The following is a 23,595-nucleotide window of genomic DNA, read 5'->3' as shown; positions in this document are numbered from 1 at the left end:
AAGAGCAGCCCCATGTAGAGTGCATTACAATAGTCCATACAGGAAGTGACTAGGGCATGAGTAACTGTGAGCAGAGCCTTACAATCCAGGAACAGGTGCAACTGATGGACAACACAAAGTTGTGCAAAGGCCCTCCTGGCCACAACTGCCACCTACTCCTCAAGCAGGAGTCGTGAGTCCAGAAAGACCCCCAAATTACGAACCAGGTCTATCTGGGGTAGTACCACTCCATACAGTAACAAAGATAGTAAAGTCCCAGATCTGGAAGGCCCTAAAACCCAAAGCCACTCAGTCTTGCCAGGGTTCAGTTGAAGCTTGTTGTTCGCCATCCAGACACCTACAGCCTCCAGACACTGGGACAGGACATCCACAGCATCACTTTCTTTGCCAGGGGTGGAAAGATACAGTTGAGTATCATCAGCATACTGATGATACCCCACCCCATGGCAACAGATTGTCTCCCCCAGCAGTTTCATGTAGATATTGAACAGGAGTGGAGAGAGCACCGAACCCTGCGGCACCCCACAAAGTAGGGGCTGAGGGCAGGATCTCTCACTCCCAATCAACGCTGACTGGTATCAGCCCCTAAGAAAGGAAGAGAACCAGCATAATACCATGCCACCCACTCCCAATTCACAGAGCTGATCCAGAAGGATACCATGGTCAATGGTATCTAAAGATGCCAAGAGATCAAGTAGAGCCAAGATGGATGCACTACCCCATCCCAGTACCGTCAGAGATCATCCAGAAGCATGACCAATGCTGTTTCCATCCCATGTCCAGGCCTGAATCCTGATGGAAAGGGGTCCAGATATTCCACTTCATCCAAGGTCCACTGAAGCTGCTGTGTGACCACCTTCTCCACAACCTTCCCTAAAAAAGGGAGGTTGGACACTGGACAGAAATTGTCTAGTATGGTGGGATCCAGCAATGACTTCTTAAAAGATGAAGGAACCAACCCCCTCCCAAGGAAGAATTAACCACTGCCAGAACCCAGCCACATGTCTCCTTACAGGTAGACTTAGCCAACAGGAGGGGCATGGATCTAAGGAGCAGGTGACCAAGCTCACAGTCCTAAGGAATCTATCCACTTCCTCAGGCCAACAGATTCAAACTGTTCCCAGATAACAGGGCAAGACTGTGCCCCAGGCATCTCCACTGGACATGTACTAAGGCTGGCATCTAATTGGGAATGTATTTGAGCAATTTTGTCTGACAGATCTATTTTTCCACTGAGGCTTGCAGATGAATCTCCAGGTTCCCCTTGCCCAGAAGGGCTTGGGTCACCTGAAACAAGGCTGCCAGATGGCAATCTGTGGATGCAATAAGGGTGGAGAAGTATCACCGCTTTGCCACCCTCACCACCACAAGGTAGGCCTTAATAGCAGCTCATACCCATATTCAGTCGAGTTCATTCTTCATTGACCTCCAGCGGTGATCTAGATGTCTCGTCTCCCACTTCATTTCCCTCAGCTCCTCCACAAACCATATAGAGCAACAGGATCCATGGGAAGGGAGAGGTCACATGGACACAATCCAGTCCAAGGCCACTGCTGCCCTCTCATTCCAAGCAGAAACTAAGGCCTCTTTCAGACCATGCAGCAGACTCTCAGGAACAACCCCCAGCATCCTCTGGAACCCTTAAAACAATTGCTGTGTGTTGAACTTCTAAACCCAGTTTGCAGCTGGCATTGTGACATCCTTTCTGGTGTTTAAGCAAGAATCTCAAATAGTGAGAAAACATTTCTGTTCTATGGCTGCTTCTCCACTTTATAACATGCAGTCATGCTCCTTAGCCTAAGTCAGTGCATTTCAGTGCAAAGCAAACTCATCTGTACAAAGAGTTCCCTGTCTCTGTATTTTGTCAATCTGAGTTTATATTAATTAAGACGTGTGTCACTACTCCTAATAGTAGCCCTCTTGGTGTGACAGATTACCATCAATAAACTGCCAATTGTTGAAAGCAGTTGCTAGTAAAGCTGTTATCAGCTGGGCCGAACTCTGATGAAAATTTGCAGCAAATTTTCCTTGGCAGCTGATCTCCTCTTTCATCCATGATTAATTATACTCCAGCCTTTGGTCTATTCAGTACACTACATAAGCTTGGGCAGTACTGACGTAAACTATCATTTTCAACAGCTGGATCAGTTGCGGAAAAGCCCATTTGTATTATGTAAACTTTACTGTGCTGTTCTTTGTGTGACTTGTTAGCATTATGATAGGAAGGAACTATGGTTATCCTGTAAACTACTTGAGGCTACCAATGAGATTTATGACAAAAGCATTCAGAGACAGAAGCAGGCAAAGTTGGACCAACAATCTGCATTTGTGCAAGGACTGATTTGCCAACAATCTCATGAAATGATTCAGCGGGCTAGTGACCACTCAGTGAGGGAGACTTCCCTTCTATTGCCACTCAGTGCAGGACTACTAAATCAGGACTGCAAAAATCCAGATGACCACTAAATGGCAGTAAAATGAGGGTTTTTTTAAATTATTCACTGCCCTCTAGTGGTAGTCTCATGTTTTGCACCCCAGGTCAGATCACCCTATTTCTACAATTTGAATAGATCAAACACAAGGAGTTGGGGGCGGGGAAGCACTGTTTTGTGAGAACACTAAAAGGAGTTAATAGATCCAGTCAATTAAGGCCAAGAGAGTTAAATTTAACCCCAAGCAGATCCAGTGTTGCACAGGGTTAAATTCACACCCCTCAGTCGGTTGCCTACCTAGACAATGACGAAGGGGCTAGTATTGTTATGATGGCTTGACAGTACTTTTCTGGCACAAAGGCTCATAGGATACTAGGTACTTTCTGAAGAAAGTTGGTCCTGTAGACATCTGTATTTCCAACATGGTAACTTTGGGACCAATATTGGCTATTGCTAGAACCGCACTAGCAAGATTTGACTGTGTTTTGTGGGAACAGGGTCAATAATGTAAGAATTATCTCCTATTGCACAAGCTTTATCAGACAATGTATAGAATAAAGTTTCTACACTACCTGTCTTGTCCCTCTACAGACAATATTGCAGTCCTCCAACTAGAGCTTTCCTCTCCATACAACCTACATGATTCTCAAAAGCTGGTTGAACACTGCATGAATATGCAATTATTTGTGTAACACTCCATTTTAGCTACAAAGCCTTTAGTTGTGGTGCTCTAAAAAAAATCCCTACATTAAAGAAACTCTGTGCCAGGAAGGAGATTTCTAGACTTACTTGCTGGCTTTCTGCTTGTAAGACTTCATTTTTGTGAGACAGATTTTCAGTTGTGCCTTCTCCCCAGAAACCATTCTACAGTACAAGGATCCTTTGAGTATCTTGGTGCTCTCCAGGTGTCCTGGTACTACAGATTCCCAGCCAGCATGGCTGAAGGCTCAGAAGCTTGGAAGTTGCAACATATTTGGAAGACTTTGGGTTGGCAAAGGCCCCACCTAAAGAGCTCCAATATACTTTTGAAACCACTTCAATGATATGGAAATAACAACAGCAACAACAACCTTTGCTTAACAAAGAAATAAAACTGATATTCATGTTAAATATTAATAAGCTTTGATGTGGTATCAGTGTGACAGAAGAGATTTCTGTCTTTGCTTGGCCTTGGAGTAGCAGAGTGCTAATGAAGGTTGGAATTGGTCCTGGAGTTGCATCTTTAAACAAATGTAGTTCAAGCACCAAAAAAAAAAAAAAAGGTTGCCCCAGCATTAACCTGTGCGAAAATGCAGGCCTGCCCACACTGGCTGATTTGCAACTTAATTGACATAATTGGCAACATACCTTCCAACTGCTCCTCATTATTTAATCATGTCTAGCACATGGAACTGGGCTTTGCATCTTCGGATTGCTTTACAAGCTTTAATAAATTAAATAACATGTCCCATCTTCCCTCCCCATCACCCCACCTCTGTTTGCCTGTTTTGTGTTACGTGCTATATGCGGCATCCTTATCCTTAAAGTGTAACAATACTGCAAAAGAAAATAAAACATAATTTACTTGGCAGGAATAATGAAGCACGATGTATAAAATAAGTGGGAATGGACAACAGTGATCAATGTAGAAGTGAAATTATGAGTAAGTTTTTGCCTAAATGTAGAGGAAAGGGCAAAGCGTGCCCAAAGAGAAACACTTACCCTTTGGCAGCAATTACAAGATGACTGATAAAGACTATTATCAACAGAGATGAACTCTCATCTTTTTTCAAACACTGAACCCTAAAAGCAAGGATTGAGTTTATTCGGCTTATATCTGTGCTGCAAAAGCTGGAGAACTGGGCAAGACAGCATATCTCTTCGCTGCCATCTAGCAGCGGTTCAAATTTTGCAGGCTAGATAGGGCAACCCCATTTCATACACCTTCCCCTCTCCATAGCCCCCTCCTGCACAGAAAGATGGAGCCACATCTAAGCTTCCATGCATTTGTCACAGGCATTGGCACATACATGAGCTGCAGGATGAGTTAGGCTTGGAGTTGCATTTGAGCTCCTCTTAATGAACGGCCATGTTTTTGGCCAGAATTGTAGTCCTACATTCATCAGTGTGGTGGAAAACCAAACAACAAATGTGAAATTTCCATGCCAGGCTCATGATGTTCAGCAGCACTGGCCCAGATAGTTTCAGTTGCTTCTGCTTTTGCCTATGGGCCAAATTTGTGGTACAGCGTCTCAATTCCATTCCTGTTGGCTTGTTCGCTCAGAGAAGGCAAATGAGCAAGCCCTGTAAGCAGGGTATTGCTGAAAGAACAGTGGGGGGGGGGCGAAAATTGAAGCCCCTAATGGAGTAACAGCCTCAGCATCACCCAATCATATTTATCCTCATCTGTAGGCCCAGTCCTCTTAATCATCTTGAGTTAGCAGAGCTTTTTCCCAGCTTTATTTAAATAATGTAGGAAGTGGCGCTGGGATTTTTGAATTATTTGTGTGGTTTTATTCTTTATTAATGTGGCATCACAGCATATGTGGTGTTTTTACAGAACAATCCTAGCAAACAAAAGAAAATGCTGCAGGCCCTCCCCTTGAGTGGTTTAGAGTTTAAATAAGGCTTAGATTCTTAATTAGTCAATGACGCCTCATTCATATTCCCCCCAGTTTAGTTGGGGACATATGCTAATTACAGAAAGAGGCAGAATTCAAAGAAATATTTTTTTATGGTAGTACAGTGTTTGTATGTATTCCCTCATTTCTTTAGCAATCCAAATGAATATTCCAAAGTGAAAAAACAAAAGATAGAAAGGAAAAGAATTATAATACTTCTGGATGGGAAATATACTTTTCTTCAGAGTCCATTTGATGTACACTTTCTCGGCTTCAGGGAAAGTATTTTTATTCATATGTTCTGTGGGTGTAAGAAAGAAGCTGTCTTTCACCATCATATGGTCTGCCATCTTGTGTTTCAAACAAGTTTGCCCAGGTACAGACACAGAGCCTGGAACCACCATCAAGACTCATGAAGGGATAAGCTTTTGCCCCATCTCCACTATGGGATTTTCAGGCCACAGTTGCCAGCTATCTTTTCAACCCCTGACCAAGCTTCAACATTTCTGTGAAGACAGACATCCCACACATTTAGCCAACATGAAGACAAGGCAGTCCAGCTTCTGATGTAGGGTTTGTATCTTTCACATACTAAAGGTACCAGGGAAAAAAGATAAGAAAATTGCAGCCCTAGTCTATTAATATGCAAGTTGTGTAAATGAGTGATCAAGGAAACAGATGACATCCTTTTGCATCCTCACACTATTTCCATGGTACATAACTGTTTTCCAAACTCGACAACTTTAAGACGCGTGGACTTCAACTCCCAGAATTCCCCTTGCTGGCTGGGGAATTCTGGGAGTTGAAGTCCACGCATCTTAAAGTTGCCGAATTTGGAAAACACTGCCTAGATGATACTCTTTTTTTAAAAAAAAGAAAGTTGAGGATGCTTCTCATGTTTCTAGATCAATGCTGATAAAATGTAAGCTAGCAATGTAAGCTAGCAATCCAGATGGCTTTTATCATCTCTCCTGTCAAGTGTAGCATGGGTTTCTCTCTCACTAGCTTCACAGGGACTTGTTTGGCTGAGTTCGAAGAAAAGAAATGGTGAAGAGTTTTGTGTACATGTTGTGAGATTTTTCCCCCCTTATATTTACCTTTAAAATGCTGGAGAGCAGAGCAGCCAACTTTAAAAAGGGTGAAATTCACGGCCCACCAGAGTCACAGATTCAAAAGACAGACAAAGGAATCAATTATCTCAAGGGGAACTTTGTATATCAGGGTTGCTTCTAGTTCGCTCACCTATATCAATCTCAAATGACACAGAAGATCTTGCCATATTTATCTGCTTATTAAACTGATTATAGCACTGATGGTTGAGGTACTATATGAACTCATGATCTGTGGTAGAATATGCAATAATTTTGGGATGAAGAGACAAATCTGTTCAGTTTGCATTTAAATGCAGACTTACACAATTGCTTTTCATAATGCTATCCCAAACTGCCTTCTGTATATGTTGAAAATCTCAGTTTCACAAACTGTGAAATACAAAAATAAATACATTAGGAGAAAGAAAGAAAGAAAGAAAGAAAGAAAGAAAGAAAGAAAGAAAGAAAGAAAGAAAGAAAGAAAGAAAGAAAGAAAGAAAGAAAGAATGAATTTTGGAAATATAATTACTGGGAATGGTGCCTACAATATACATATATTAGAAGAAAGCACAAAAGTCATATAAATTTTCAAGCAGTTTTTTTCTGTTGCTATCGTTTTTAAGTCTCAAATTGCTACAAACATGGAAAACTAAAAAACTGGGCGAATAAACTACATTTTATAGATCTATCTTCCCTAGTGTAATACCATTCTGGATTCTAACTCTGGAAGCTTTGAGTAACTCCACTTTTCCATCTGTAAAACAAAAATTATATTATACGTAATGGAGGTTTCCACAAGAATGAACTCAAAAGGGGCAGAGATTGCATTGTGCCGTCACAGTGACTGTTTCATCATTTTGATGAAATTGTCACATTCTGCAGTAGTCTCTGCCAAGCAGTACTTTAAAAACATTACAAATGTTGTGTACAGATTTAATAATTACCCTAAGATTTCACCAATTTAGGAAACTGAAATTCGGTCTTTTCAAATTTGGGTTATTTTGGGTTATTTCAAATTCTACATTTCATACAGTAACAAACTATCAGTCCTGAGTAGAAAATGGCAAGTTCCCTGCCCCTCCTTAACACCAAAATTCTAACATGAAATTAGACAAAACATGCAGCAGGTGACTTCTGAAATTCTTTCCAAGCCCTTAACAATAGCTTCACTTTGGGTCACATGACAGGGGAGAAGTGAAAAGGGGACTTAGAATGGAGATGTCAGCATCATTCTGAGTGGCTGCCCAACTGTCTCTCCTCTTAGAATCCAATGGAGGGTTTTGGGGGGCTCTTATTCCTCTGGATTTGGCCCACTTTCAAAGTCAATCTTTCTTTTGCCAGCTCCTTCCCTACCCACACACACCAAATCTGATCCAGTTCTGTTCAATTTTCAGAGTTATTTGTTTTATTTATTTATTTGTCAAATTTGTCACCGCCCATCTCCTCCGAGCAGAGGAACTCTGGGCAGTTTACAACATAAAACAATAAATATATAGTAAAATTTCAATATAAAACACATTGTAAAACAATTTCACAGAGCTACCAAATACGATAAGATCCAGATGGCTATGGTCTCATTGAGTCATTGTATAGGAGGAGTTACCCTGATGACGGACAGATTGACAGACAGAATCTCAAGATCCTTCACATAATTTATTTCCAACATTCCATTGGACTGGAAAGAATCATTTCCATGCCATCTCCCCAAAGCTCAAGACAATAACCTTTAAAAACTTAAAAGGGCACATGATGCAGCAGATTTGAGGCATATGAGGGCTGAAATTTGTATGTATGCATACAGGGGCTTGAATTTAAGAAAGAGAAGAAAACAAAAGGAAGAAGGAGAAGGAGAGGCTCGCAACAACTACAAACAACAAAGAACAGCACCAACAGCACATTTGGTCACCTCACACATAATTAAACACTACCTTTACAATTCCCAGGCCTTTAGGCAGAGCTTGAATCATAAAGAAGAAAACCAGCCAAAGTTGGCTGTGACATACAACCAGTGGAACTGGAATAACATTGAATTATTTGACACAGATCCACATTTTCACCTCCCCAAGACCCAAATGGGCTAGCAAGCACAATTAGCAACTAAGAAAAAACAGTGACCAATCACAGCCAAAAGCTAACCAGCCACCTTCATGGATACATGAAAAAGACTTGCTCTCAGTCTTTTTCTACTAGCCAAGCCAGTGGGGGAAGGAAGAGAGGATCAGATGGCTCATTCAGAATCAAAAAGTCTGGCTACCACACAATGAAGTACTAGTACTGTGATTCAAATATCTCTTATTATTCAGTTGTTTATTGGTCATAAAAGGGGCAGGGAGAAACAGAATGCAGTGACACCCCATCCATTATAATTTTCCTGAGCTCTTGCATCATTTATGCCAGCTAAATAAAAATAATTTATCCCTCTCTCCAGATATTAACCTCCAGTAATACAGAACATATCTGTCCTAACAGGCAGGAACCACACCGAGATGAGGAATAGGTCTCTAGTGTTTTATTACTGCTACATTAGACAGAAAATCCTAACAAACTGAAGAAGCGTGGGAAAACCCAGACAGATAAACCCCAAAAGTCAAGGCAGGTCTGTTCTGTGTCTCTTTGAATGACAGCTCAAAGTCTCTAAACTACGCATGTGTTTTCCCCCCTAGATAGGGGCCCCCTCCTGCTCACCATCAGTGCTCATGACAATATCCTAAGCATAACTCAGCTCCTTTGAGTCACTGTATTCTTCCACATAGTCCTTATAATGTTTTTAAAGAAACAGAAGTAAATCGATGCTAATAATCTTTGATAACCCTGTCCATTCACAGATAAACAAGCCACAAACATACTGATATTTTTTTTTTTAGCTTATTAAAAAAAGTAAACTGAAATCTGGAGATGGTTTGATGACATATCTGGTCAATTCTTGGAAATCTAGATAAGTGACCTTTATTTATGAGAACATTGCTCTTAGAAAGCTACTGCTCCCCCTTCCCTTGGCAGGCATTAGATTAGGGAGCTGATGTTGTCCTCTTATCTTGAGGTGGTTACAAGTAGGAATACAGATAAGAGACAAGCTAGCGTGATTCCCCATGCAATGATGAAATCCACAAAGCTCACTAACTTCTTCTCAGTGCATGTCTGGAGGAATCTGCAACACAGAAACACAAATTGCCTCAACTAGCTAAATTATCCTTTCTGCACAGGCATTTCTTGCACTGCCTGTGCAGAGGAAAAAAGAGGTCCACCCCACTAATTCCTCACCAATTGTAATGACTGGAACACTCGAGCCTTACTCAGTTACAACTCATAAGGGGTTGCTTAGAAATCTATTTAATGAAGCAAAGCGTTCAGTACAAAGAGAAAGTTGTGAATGACATTTCCCACACGTTTCTACATTTTAAAATCACAGACACTTCAAATTCCCCCCCACTGCCCCTTTAGGTATGAGCCCCCTCCTTCTCATGCCAGCAGATGGCTGGAACATTTTCTCCCCCAATGGCCTTGGGGCAATGGGCATCTAGCCCAAACAAGATGATTCACACTCCAACCTGGCTCCCCCTTGTTGCTGACTCGCTGGTTGACACGGGTTGCTGGAAGATGGAACCACCTTCAAGACTCATCAACTTTATTAAGGGATAATAATGTTAAGATGTTCTGGGAACATTTGATCAGGGAAAGTGACACCAATCTTCTGCAGTGCCAATACAAAGTGAAAAGTTCCAGATTGCTAAGCTTCTTCCATATAGTGGCCAAGACCAAGCCAGGTTCAAGTTCTGGGAGGCCTGAAATGTCTGCTGCTTTACAAAGCATACTAATGATGCTCAAGACCACAACTAGTTGATGCTCAAGGCTTTTATCAGTACTGTGCCATTGCAACAGTCGGATCCATATTCCTAGCAGGCACCATCTCAATTCTTCCATGCATTTCATTGTGTTATCTCTCCAGACACTGAGGAGTCTTCCTCATCAAATGGAAGGTCTTTCACACAGTGTCTGAGCTCTCAAATTAGTCCAGCTAAACACATCTTTGCATAATGGCAAGAGCAACCTTATCAGCTAAGGCATTAGAGCAACAATTGATTATGTAAACATGGCTCTATTCATCTGTTTTGTCTCCAAGAGAAAGATGTTTGCCAAGTTCTTGGTATACTGCAAATGCTCCAGAAAACATATTAATATTTCTTTGGATCAAGTCATCTAACTACTGCATGAAAAAGAAACACTTTTTCCCACAAAACAGTGAAGCTATCTTTTCATACCGTCTTGATAGGTAGTGATTTTAAAACAAAATCGTGCTATGGAATATGCCCATCAACTTATTGTATCCAACTTACAGCTTTTTGTAACTACCAGAATAGAATACAATACATTCTTAGGATGATTTTGAGAAACCTCCACTCCACTCCACCAGTTAGGAGTGCAAGATGTTGAAATAAAAAATTGGCAGCCATCTTCCTTGAGGTTATATAAGGATTCTAGTAATATGGTAAGAAATGGTAACGAAGCTGGCTTTTGCCATCCTTGCTTTGCCATTTCAGAAGTGTCTGCAAAATTGGTACTGCTACTAGGTTGTTGAGACAGAAGGTTCAACTTGAAATACAATCTTCAATTCCCTGTGCAGTGTGATGGGCTTCTGCATCCAATGCTTTAGCCATATATAATTACTGCTCTGATTATTGATAATCCACCCTGGGATCCAGGGAAAAGGGGATGGCTAGACTGATATTGAGGCATCAGACCTGATTTGTAATTCTCAGTTGTCAGATTGCCTAGGATTGTAGTATAGACTGATATCACGATACTGAGCAGTTCATTAAGTATCAACACCACCAGATAAATGGAGATAGTAGGCAATATCAGTGAGGGTTGAAATACCAACTCTTGCTCTACTGACTCAATAATTTCATCCATGGACTTCAATGCAGCCTCCAAGCAAGACTGTTAATATATGGGGTGGGGGGTGTGGTGTGGTGTGTGATGGAACACCATACCAGAACCTCATGAGATGAGTTCACCATAGTGATTTGGGTCACAATATGCTGACCAATCATATCCAGATCGTATCTCCCATTGACAAGGGCCCCAAGGTCAATGCCAGGTGTACAACTATGAACTTGAGAACCAAGAGCTATCTTGTCACCTGTCTCAGTAATAAATATACTCAGAGGAATAAGGCCTGTGTTAAGATGAGTAGTGCCTCTCTTGATGCTTCCTCAGAAAGTGACTCCTCAAATGCTGAGAGCACACTGGGAAGCCCTGATTTTCCCCCCTTCTCTTCTGAATTAGATCAATTGCTATATAGCTAGTTCCTGGGACAGAAGACAGTTGTACTGACCTCCTTAGAATCACGGAAGTAAGAAGAGTTGGCAAAAGCAGTAGTGATGGCTCCTTTGGGATTAAAGAGAGTACAAAGTCAAAGCCACCGGGGGAGTTGACTCAGATTACTCTTTTTAATTTCTTAGCATGGTCTAGATCGTACTTAACACAAATCTCCTTTATTCAGAGACACAATATTTATTTATGGCTGCCCATCTCACATAAGCGACTATGGACAGCTAACACACACAAAAATCAATACAATAAAAGCTGCAGTAAATGAAACACATAAAACAAAAGAAAAATGGCCACTGAGGGTAAACCAATCAACAAGAAACACATTCAACTCATGGACTCAACCCTCTCCTGACCCAATCTGGGAGGACAAGTCTCTCCTGAATGTTTGTCAGAAATATTTGGTGACATTTGTGCCCTAAGACAGTGGAGCCAGTGGCAGACTCAACTGATGCTGAACTGTTTAATGGAAGGCAGTGGGCCAGAACGGATAGACAGAGTACTGAGACTTCTAATGGACCAAGTGGGGCCTATAGCCAACAGCATTCACTTCTATAGTAAAGCCCAATGGCAAGAAGAATAATTCTTCCTTGCTTGTTCTTCAAACTTCTAGTAACGGCTACACAATTCCACAGTGTGACCTTTCAAAGCACAGCAAACAAAGGAAATGGCTTTTGGTCAGCAACAAACTATAGCTGCATTTAATATTAATGAAATGGGACGCTTGTAGCCATAAACTTGGAGAAAATATCTGTGTTCTCTCTCATTCACCTTTGCAAGGAATATTATGAATACCAAAGAAACACTGATAATAGTGAGAGAGAGAAATAAAGTTTCTGGACTGAGAATCCTTAGATTTGTTCTCAAAGCTGCAACTGGTGTGGTAGCCAGATAGGAACTACGGAGGAATGGTAAAGCAAGCCTTACAGCATGCAAAAGGGGCAACAAACAAAGCAAGTATGTAGCTCAGGGTTGAACTGTGGAGTCCTTGTTGCTCTCTGAGCCTTGTTGTTTTCTTGCAGACGTTTCACTCCCTTTTCACACTGAAGATGTTGCCTAGTCTGGCAATGAAACATCTGCAAGAGAACACCAAGGCTCAGAGAGCACCAAGGACTCTACAGGGGCAACAAACTCAACCCTTACTGTGGAAGTCTTGCATAAATATAGAATCCATATATATGTGATGCACAGAGCCTTATTTCTACAAAGCTACCACAGCACAAAGATCACAGTGATCAATGATTACGGTTTGATGGCTACTTGAGTCATCAATAGGCTTTCATCTACATTCTGAATATCAATATTTATTAGCTTACTACAGTACACTGAACTTTTTTTTTTAATCATATGGCATAGCAGTTTGGTGTTCATGCTGCTTTTTCTTGTGAGGTCCAGCAGCCAGATGTGTAGACTATTTAGCCATGACAAGTCACATTGCCCGGGGTGCACTGCAAGGAGGCTAGTCTACATTGCACCGAGTGGGGCTGAGAGAGAGTGACTGGCCCAAGGTCACCCAGCCGGCTTTCATGCCTAAGGTGGGACTAGAACTCACAGACTCCTGGTTTCTAGCCCAGAATCTTAACCACTAGACCAGACTGGCTCTCCTTATACTGAACTGATCCATATCAACAAGATTTACTAGCTTACCATACTGAACCGATTCAAATTAACTGCTTTTAATTATTTAAATTCAAACATAACATTATTATTTTTTCCATCATCACTTGAAGAAAGCAGATTTATTGGTTCAGCATCAAGCCAACATTGTTTTTTCCTCTGTTTCTCCCTCATGTCAACTTTGCTTAATATCCAGACTGATAAAAAGTTCTAGAGAACACCTAAGTTTACTCACTACCTCTTGCAGAGGTGTTCCCAACTCTCAGCAACCAAGTTGCTACTTTTGCTCTGCTGGCATTTAAACTTAGAAAGAAAGAGTTCTTAGTTGCAGTGCTGGCTTTATCTTGCTGTAACCTTTTTACATCTAATACTATTTTTATTACTTTATTTTACAGTATTACTATTTTAGTGTTATTTTATTGTATTTTATGGTACATTACATGTGATGACCTATGGTTACAACAATAAACTTACTTACTTACCTACCTACTCATCATTTTCTAACATTTTGCTGAGAAGAGTATTGCCTAATTGTGGGTTATGCATTTGTTCCTGAACAGAATAAGGAATCTGGATTTTAAAAATTAAGTCTGGCTAATTAAGTCTCACTCATTTGGGAACTGAAACAAAATTGCCAAATTCCAAACACAGCACTATTATATACTAGGAGAAAATCCACCTCTCTGTTTAAAAGTGAAAACATGTAACAGTATCCAACTCCCTGCTGCTTTGATGTGGCTGAACAACCATCTGGACGGCCATTATAGACCCTTATTCTCAATCCCATAATATAAAAGCAAACGAAAAGGATCAACCAGGAGTTGTTATGTCACTCTTTTTTTCCTGATTGCTTTAGTTCACACCAAGAGGATGTAGAAAGATGTTGTCATGGCAACTGTGCTTTCCTTCCTTGTAGAAGAAAGCAAAAGAAGATGAAGGGGAATGGGTTTCCATAGCAACTTTATCTCTACTTCAGACTTTGGGATTAATCAAAAGGAAAGTCTGAAAGAATAAATTATCTCGCATCCAGTAGAACCACTTTCTTGGTAGAGTGAAGAGCCCAGTTTTGCACATCTACTTTGTCCAAAGCAAGATTATTTTATTTTTCTGAGGAAAACAATCTGCCATTTTGAAAAGCATGGAAGAATCTGCCAAACGTCCCAGAAATGGACTTTCTGTTCACCCTCTGACTTTTTTTCTTTCAGAGCCATTGTTCCTCAGTATCCTGCTTAGATTGCACTTTCTTTTAAAAAAAATGAAAGATGGTCTTTGCTCTGAGTTTCCAGATAGCCAATCATCACATGGGACTCTCCCTACTGGCTCCTAACCACAGTGCAAATAAGACCGGGTAGTTGATTTTTTTTCTGCCATGTCCTCATAACATTGCCTTTCTGTTAGTCATAGCCCATACCCAGTGCTTCTCAACTTGGTGACTTTAAGAGGGGTGGACTTCTACTCCCAGAATTCCCCAGCCAGCAGTTGAAGTCCATCCATCTTAAAGTCGCCAAGGTTGAGAAGCACTGCCCATACCTATAGACAACCTTAGCTGTTCCTGTTTAGAGTACAGTGTTTTCCCACAATTTATGCCATGGATACCATCTGGCATGCTTGACTGCCCAGGGATCTGCCCAGCTTCTGATGGTGCTTTGAGGCTAATAAAGGCCCATCTCTCCACTCTGGGCACTGCACTCTATGGTCATTTTGGTTTTGGTTGCTGGAGAAACTGGATACCCAACTTCTTCAGAGGCATCTCCCTGAACAGTGCTAACCACATCCATACTACTTCTCAGATTTTATGCAAGCTCCTTATGGACATGGGTTTAGCACGTCTGGGGAAGAGCTCTACACCTATTTTTAATCATGGGTTTAATACTATCTTGAAAGAGTGCTCATCCTGTGCTGCATAGAAAGTCAATTTAAACCTAGAGATAGAGCTGGGTTCTGCCAGCTATGTTACTGGTTCTGTCACCCATAAAGGCATTACAAGTTGTATGCTGCTTTTGCCTCAAAAAGTTGCTTTTTGGTTCTGTTTTTACTACTTTTATTATTTCTGAGAGCTTGTGCACAGCATTACAAAGGCCACTCTGATCAGTTTCATGCAGCTGCAGTTCCTGTGGCTATTTGTGCAATGCATTGTGTGGTTACTTCTGTTGCTATTGGTGGTCGTGGGAGAATGGCACCATTTTTCTTACTTCATTTCTGCTTTGATGGTACTAAGCAATGGCTGTTATTATTATACATGGGCCAGTCACAGCTGCATGTGCTCCACAGCGGTCAACCTGCTACTACTGGGTATTGCTGGCTTCTAAGCCTGACCTGGACTCCTTGACCACTTATTGCCAGCCCTGCCTTTCCTTTGCAGTACTAGTCAATGATAGAGCTTGCTTGATATTGATTGCTCCCTCCTGCTTCACCTAGTGTCCTGCTCCCTGCCTTTTATTTGTCAGCTAGGCTATTTTTGAAGAGTTTAGCACTCTTTCAGAAGATCAGTAGATCAGCACTTAGAAACAGCCTGGCAGTGAAGAAAAGGCTGTAAACAACATTGGAAGAACTCTCTTCTACTTTAGCCATTTCCCCTTTGACCCTGTTATGGGCTATTTTTTTTAAATAAGGATTTAGCATTCCTTCAGAAGAGTGGTAGACCTGTGTTCAGAAATAGCACAACTGAAACATTATGGATATTGGAAAAAGTTGCAAGGACATTGAGCAAGCTAGGACATTGAGCAAGCTCCCTCCTGATCTACAGCACAATCTTCCTTAATATATGAATTGGATATATGAATAAATAAATGCCTGCCACTTGTTAATCAAACAACTTGATAGGTAGCTAATCTGCCATTCAAAACATCCATCTAAACTCACCTCCCCCCATATTAAGGAGAGCAATTGGTGGATGTTTTTCCCACCAGTAGGGGAAATAAAGCCAGAGGAATCCAACAATCCCTTTTTCTTAACTTGGCCTACAATAAATAAAGAAAGCACCATTTGCTGGCCTGGATACTGAGGCAAAATAGAGATTGACAATAGAGATAGTACAATTAATGCCGGCATACTTTTCTGCTGGCTCAGTTGGTGGATAGCATTAACTCAACTATCTGCCACATCAAGATGTAACAGATCAACATAGTCAGGTTTCATAACATGTCTGGGGCCACAGGGACCTGCACTGGCCCAAGACTTTCATATTTTAAAAAGTAGTGCCTCATATTAAAGAAAAAAAATGGAGGACAATATATTCATGTTTCCTGAGTGCAAAATTTGCTTCACAAATAAAATGACAGTCTTTTTCTTTTCGAAACTGTTCTGCATTGTTTCCACATCTAACAAGCTGCCAAGAAACCAGCTATTTACCACAGTCTGGCCTTGTCTGTGCAGCTTTCCTATCTCTGATAAAATCATCTGAATTTTACTTGAAAATGAGGGAAATCTTTCAACTTGATATTCCAATATGTTGAGCTGTGTGCATCTTTCTATTTGAAAAGAAACAAACTGCAGTGATAAGTAGAAAAGTCATTACTGTATGAAAACCAGGTGCAATAACATCAAGGTTTCAACTGTTAGCAACAAAAGAGCAGCTGAAATCACTACATCTCTGGTGGGTAGCTGGTTTAGCTGAATGCACCATGTGTTCCTGGGCTTCTAAAACCAGGTGCATGCTTCTATAAATGTTTTCCAAAGGTTAGTTGATAGAAGGCATAGCTCCCATTGAATAAAATTAATGATTTATTAAAATCAGACCCTTCAAACTGGAAAGGTATTAATGCAGCTCCAGGAAGAAGGATTTAGAGACAATACTGCAGGGGGTTGATTTTCATTTGCACATTCAATGGCTTTCAGCGAAATGAGGGAACTTAGTCATCTGAAAAATATGGCCTGTGGAATACCAGGAGAGATTAGATTAATCCAGAAAGTTGTTTTGCACATGGAGATCGCATTGTTCACACTCAAAAGGCCACAAGAATTAGAGTCATTGAAGCCTGAATAAAAATATTGACTACTAACCCATCTTGACACTTTACTTATCCCACGAAGTTAGTCAACAACGCTGAGATTATTATTGTATTGCCAATTCCTGCTGCTGAATTTGCATGCATTTGAAACTCTAATTGGAACAAAATACCAGTCAACAACAATTTAATATTTTGCCATTTAACTCCAAGGTGTTTTTTTTTAATTTCCCCAATTATTTGCTAATGCATTTAGAGCCTATTGCTTTTGTTGCAACAGTATAATATTGGTATGTTTCTGGAAATAACTCTGGTCAGTCAGTGGCATCACAGATACAAGAGGACACTATGTGTGTGTGAGTTCAAACCAGCTGATGAGGAACACATCTTCACTATTCAGTAATGACTGGATTCTAGAGAAAGTGCATAATAAAAATGGAAAAATGAATCATCCAACTCTGCTGCCATTGGTCTCTTGCTGGCTCTTCAGATTGTCTCTCTCTGCATCTCCCACAGGCTCCTGTATGTATTTCTACTTTGGGAAAATTGTTCTAAGTGTTAAAAAGAGATTTATGGACCAGAGTAGATCCATTTCATTTAACTATCCACCTTGAGGACAGATTTCCAGTTTAGCATATTTTGTTCTAATCTAAGATTTGCCAGACTCGATCTGGGAACCATTGCAAAATTTATAATTTTTCAAAATGGCCGATGGAGCTATTTCACTGAGGGGATGAAATGAGCAGCATTCACAAGGGGTTATTTGAGGGGGGGAGGGTACTTCTTGGAATGACCATGTGACCATACAACTTCCACCCCCTTCACTATTTTGAGTGAAATTCTTTGTAATCCTAGTGTTCAACAGGCAGGTCGCCAAGGTTAACCAACTTATCTGCAAGTAGAAGCAGCAATAGTGGAGAAATTTCCAAGAAGATGATTTTCATAGCAAGGCTGCTGTCATGAGTGCCGTTGAGCTGAAGACATCAGCGCAATGGCACACATGACAATAACAAGGAAACAGGGGAAGGGGCTCAAGATAAGTAGCCATCAACTTACAAAGACTGAAGGACAAGAGACAATGGCTAAACGGATCGCGAGGCACACCCAAGCTGTTAGCGCTAACGCAACGGAGATCGCCCAGCTGACAGCAATCACCGGAGGAATAGGGAAACCGATGATGGGCGATCCCGGAACGCCAGCGGGGCCTCGCAACCCCTCACCTACCGGCAGGACAGCATGTTGGACAAAGAGGGGTGACGTAACCGCGAGTGAGGGGGCGCTGACCGGCGCGGGGTATTTAAACCCCGCACCGGCGCGCTCCTGTCACTCTCAGCTTTTTTCCTATACTGTATCTACACTGCGAATAAACCAGAGCCTGTTTCACGGAATCAGCGTCTGTGTATTACTCGGAGGTAGGCAGCGCATGACAGCTGCAAAGGAAATAAATCTAAGTCTTCAATGTGAACAGGGCAATTTAAATTGTGAAGAAGCCTTATTTTGCAGAATAGTGCCACCCTCAAAATCAAAACTCTCTTCTTCATGCTGTTGACTGCAGTGTCTTCTGTATGCAACCAACTCATTGGTTTTCTGAGGAGCTTCAGGAGATAAAACCACCTAGAGCATCACTGGAGGAAGACAAAGAGTGAATCTGACCTAGCACATGTAAGAACCCATATTTGAGATAACATAGTGGCCATAAGAGGAGCAAAATGTTCTTAATTCTCTGCCCTTACTGTATCCAAAGTTAGCTGTCTAGTTTAAAGTATTTAAAGTGATTCATTTCTGTTGGATAAGGATGAACTACAGGAACAACTCCAGGGTTGTTGTGAAGAATACTGTAAGTACCTTGCAGATAAAGTTGCTCAGATTTGCTCAGAGTTAGACTTTGGGCACGTCTTAGTGAGCTGATTCATCTGCTACTGTTATTTGGAAGGTGCCTGACTGCATGCTTCCTGAGGAAATGCATAAGAACCTGGCCTTCCAGGTTCAATCCAACCATCTGTTTATTAGATTTATGCCCTTCCTGGTTGATTAAAATTTCCCAAGTGGTAGTCTATGGTTGGGTCCATGTGAGGTGTGCTTCTCTGTCTGAGGGGGTGGTGCCTTCTGCTCTGAAAGAGGGGGTGGTATGTCCCCTCCTAAAGAAGCCAGTATTGGACACTTGGGGGAAGGTTGTTGAGAAGGTGGTAGGACCGATCTGGCTTTTCCTGATCTCTTGCTGGTTTTCAATATCATTGATCATGGTATCCTTCTGGGCTGCCTATGGGAATTAGGAGTAGGAGACACAGTGTTGCAGTGGTTCTTTGTTCAAGCTGGTTCCAGTCGATGTTAGCAATGGGGGAGAGGTCAACCCTTTGGGCCCTTATCTGTGGGGTGCCTCAGAGTCTGACATTCTCAGCTTTCCTCTTTTACATTTACTGTACATTAAATTGTCAACATGGGGTCTAATATCATCTGATGTTACTCAGTTGTATATTTCAACCCTGGGCTAACACAGGTGATGCTATCAAGATAATATCCCAATGCCTGCAATCTGTGAACTTCTGGATGAGAAGGAATAGGCTTAAACTCAATCCTGACAAGACAGAGTGGCTATGGGTTCTTGGTTCTTCCACTTTTAGGGATTTGCCACCTTTAGAACTGCACAGGATTGTACTTTCCCACACTGAACTGCTGTGCAATTTGGGGGTCCTCCTAGACTCTCAGCTCCTGCTCAAATAGCAAGTGACAAGCATGGTGAAAAATGCCTTTGCTCAGTTTCGTCTGACATGACAATTACACCCTTCCCTAGACTGGGACTCCCTTCTCACACATATCTTAATCACTTCACATTTGGGCTACTGCAATGTGGTCTACATGGGGCTGACCTTGAAGACTATACCGAAGCTGCAACTGGTCCAGAATGCAGCTGCATGGGCAACTATGGAGGTACCTCCATATACTCATGTGACACTTCAGCTGTGTCAGCTGCATTGGTTGCCAGTGTGCTTCTATGTGCTATTTAAGGTGCTAGCTATGACCTATAAAACCCTTCATGGCATAGGGCCTGGTTACTTGAGGGGACATCTTTCCCTCATTGTTTCTGCCTGGTCTACAGAAGCCCAGCAGAATGGGCATGTTCCAGTCCTATCCTTGAAACAATGCCACTGATGGGTTTCAGGAAGCATGCTTTTTCCCTTGTGGTGCCTACCCTCTGGAATAGTATCCCTCCAGGGGTTCTTGCTACCCCCAAACCTGCTGTCTTTTAAGCAAGACTTGAAGACCTGGTTCTTTCCCCAGGCCACACAATGAGTTGTTGTTTTCTGGACATCTTTTTACATCAGGCCATATTTGTTTTTGGTTTCTGCCATTTTTAACTGATCTTGCTATCATACTAGGGGGCTGTAATGGCTGTTTTTACTGTAAGCTGCACAGAATCAGTTATGTTGGAAGGTTCCATAAATTTGATAAAATACATTTTAAAATGAATAAATAGTTCCTCTACAGTATCTGCTGTTTTCAAAGAAATTGCCTATGAAGCAATTAGGGAGGAATAATGGCACTGAGTTTTTATGATGCCAAAAGCTCCATGATTGCTCTTGCATAAAACTAGATAAATAATCATTTCATTAATGTTCTACACCAGTCGGAAGTGAATTGCATGGCAGGTGATATAGAAATATTTGAAAGGTGGGTGAGCTGCTCATCTCTATGTCTGCAATACAAATACCTTTATCTCTGCAAAAAGGCTACTACAGTGATTTATAAATTTATTCAATCACTTTATGTAGCCACCAATCTTGACAACAACTCTGGGTGGCAAACAGTAGTAAAAATAAAACAAATACGGTTAAAGAGTGTACAATAAAATGGGCTAAGAATTTTGGTCATAACATACAGATGGAACAATGAGAAAATATGTGGCTGAAAGGACTGAAATTCACATTATGTTATAATTTAAAAGAGAACTTTTATAAAATGATGTACTGTTGGTATATGACACCAGAAAAACTTTGTAGAGTGTATGAAGGTACTCCAAATCTACTTGGGAATGTGGAAAACATGAAGGGTCATTATGTCATGCTTTGTGGACTTGTAGAAAAGCCAGAAAATTTTGGGTACAAATACACACAGTGATACAAAGAATTTTAAAGAATAATATTCATCAGAAACCAGAACTTTTCTTGCTGGGACTAATGGACAGACAACTAGAAAAGACTTATGGACAATTGGTTTTGTACATGGTAACTGCAGCGAGATTATTATATCCACAGAGATGGAAAGACTCTGGAATATCCGCAATGGAGGAATGGTCAGTGAAGATGACAGAATTTGCAGAGATGGGAAAATTGACTTGATTGATTAGGGAAAAGGCAATAACTACATTTGTTAGTGACTGGAAACCCCTGATGGACTTTTTGCTGAAAACAGAAAAAACTGAACTTGTGATTTATGGGTTTGATGATTAGAAAGGGTAGACTGTGAAAAGAAGGGAGCCGTGATGTAACCTTAGAGAGAGAGAGGATAAAATATAAATGCATTTATAACTGCTGTAAAGAAGATCAGAAGCCACTTCTTTATATCTTTTCTTCTTTTTCTTTCTTTTTTTGTCTTTTTTCATTCCTTTCCTATTTACTTATCACTTTTCTTTTACTTTACTTTCTTTTTTCTTTAAATTTGTATTGTTTTTACTTTGTTAAAAAAAATCCTTGAATAAAAATAATTGAAAACAAATACATATACATATATAAAAATTAAAATACACAACAGCCGAGAAAACTGGCCCCCATCCACGTAGCCAGGAGACAGGTCCCTTCTCGCGCTTGGCCCAAGCACAGAGCCACTTGCAATGTTCAGCACAAAACAAGGAGTGATTTTTGTTGTATTTGAGACGGGTAGCAGAAAAGGATTATAGACTGAGAGCAAAGCAGTTCCACTTACCTCAAAGACTTTGCTTAAATTGTCAAAGAGGACCTGGCCGGCACTGACTTTATGCTTGATTCCTCTCACTGTTCCATTTTTGCTGAGGATGTTGACTCTTTTAGTGCCAAATCCCCTTTCTTTGGTGACTCTCACAAAAGTGAACATATCATCAGTCTCATTTTCATCACATTCAGAGCCTAGATTTCCATTATTCTGTCCATCCGATTCACTTGCGTGGCTGTTGGGGTCCGTTTCCGAGCTGCTGGTGCATTCAGAATCCAGAGAATCAGAGGTTTCTCCATCTGTGTACACCTCCTTCAGAATTCTCCCACTATGAGAAGATGCGATTCGAAATCTGACTTTCCTCGGCTGCCTCTCCCCCTCAACCAGGGTGGCACTCTTAAACATTGTCCCATCCATTGATATAACCTGATTACATCTTCCTAGTCTAGTTTGTCATTACATAAGCCAGTTTCTCACGCTTAAAACAATATCAAAGTTGTTTTCCAGTGACAGCAGGATTGCTGATATGAAGCTACCAACTAAAGGAAAGAGGATGCCCAAGACGTTAGGGTGCTGTTCTGCAATGAATAATGAATGCAATTGTGTGCTATGGTTACCTTTAAACTAACACCTGTAAAATGAGATCCTCAGTTAAATATTAATGATCCATTGTGTACTTTTTTCAGTGGGAGAAGCCAAAGAATTTGGAATCTTTTAAAAAAAGAAAATCAGATGATGTATCTCAGACATATACTTACACACACAGAGACATCAGTCTCCATGGGTTTATAGGGAAAATACAATAAATGAAGCTGGAAAAGTTAGTGCCTAGGATAGTAGTGGATCCTCCTATGCTGATAAGATCTGTCTGAAGGTTGATGGCCTCAGATGACATACTGTATTCAGGAGCAATGTTAGACTAGTCACCCTGTTTTACCTTCCATGCTGAGCTTTCTTGAAATTGCTCAGATGGAGACAACATGAAATGAGGTGGCTCATCTCAAATTGAAGCTGTTGTTACTTTGATCTAGCTATTCTCTTCTTAAGCAACGTGTCCTAGACTGTAGTTAACTTAAACCAAGCTACCTCCTACTCATGTAACAGCAGTCATTATAACAAGGGGTTCCACAGGGTATGGTCCAAAAAGTCAAGATTGCTTTATGCAATGCACATAAAAAACAATCAGATCACCCCTGCATGATCATATTGTAAGTTTACACAATCCTGATTCACACACAATAACAGAATTAGTTTGTTTTGGGTTTATTGTGATATGAGAAGTCATCCATTATGGCTGGATATGATGTAAGAATTAGCCACAATTACTTCTCCAACAAACCAACTTTAAAATGTTTTTGGAATCAGAGTCTATATAGAACATCTCAAGATGTTGATGTTTCAGGCCAATATTCATATTTTATATTTTTATATTATATTTTTTTCCTGTTTGGGAGTACACATTAGAGCAAAAGGCAAATAACTTTACTGTGACTCTTCCCCCCGCCCCCCTTTACTTCCAGACATGGTACTTTTGGAAGGATTTAGAAGAAACTGCACCTTTTTGTTTTGAAAGTTTGCTGGATATTTTCTTATAACTACTTCTGTGATATATGTCATTTTCCCACAATTGCTCATCCTTCCTCCCCCATCCCCTAAAAGAAAACCCTACAGG

General features: G+C 40.9%; 1 protein-coding gene across 1 annotated transcript in view; it reads right to left on the bottom strand.

Moving 5' to 3' along the window:
• The window catches only part of GRXCR1 (glutaredoxin and cysteine rich domain containing 1), a 42,704-nt gene extending 20,364 nt beyond the window's left edge, over positions 1-22,340 (bottom strand). The window contains exon 1 of the mRNA XM_063310656.1: positions 21,939-22,340. Coding sequence (XP_063166726.1) covers positions 21,939-22,340 — 402 coding nt within the window. The remainder of the gene's footprint in view (positions 1-21,938) is intronic.
• Between the last annotated feature and the right edge of the window lie 1,255 nt (positions 22,341-23,595).

The sequence above is a fragment of the Candoia aspera genome, chromosome 8 (genome assembly GCF_035149785.1).
Source record: "Candoia aspera isolate rCanAsp1 chromosome 8, rCanAsp1.hap2, whole genome shotgun sequence".
NCBI lineage: Eukaryota > Metazoa > Chordata > Lepidosauria > Squamata > Boidae > Candoia > Candoia aspera.
This window is presented reverse-complemented; position numbering and strand designations above follow the sequence as displayed.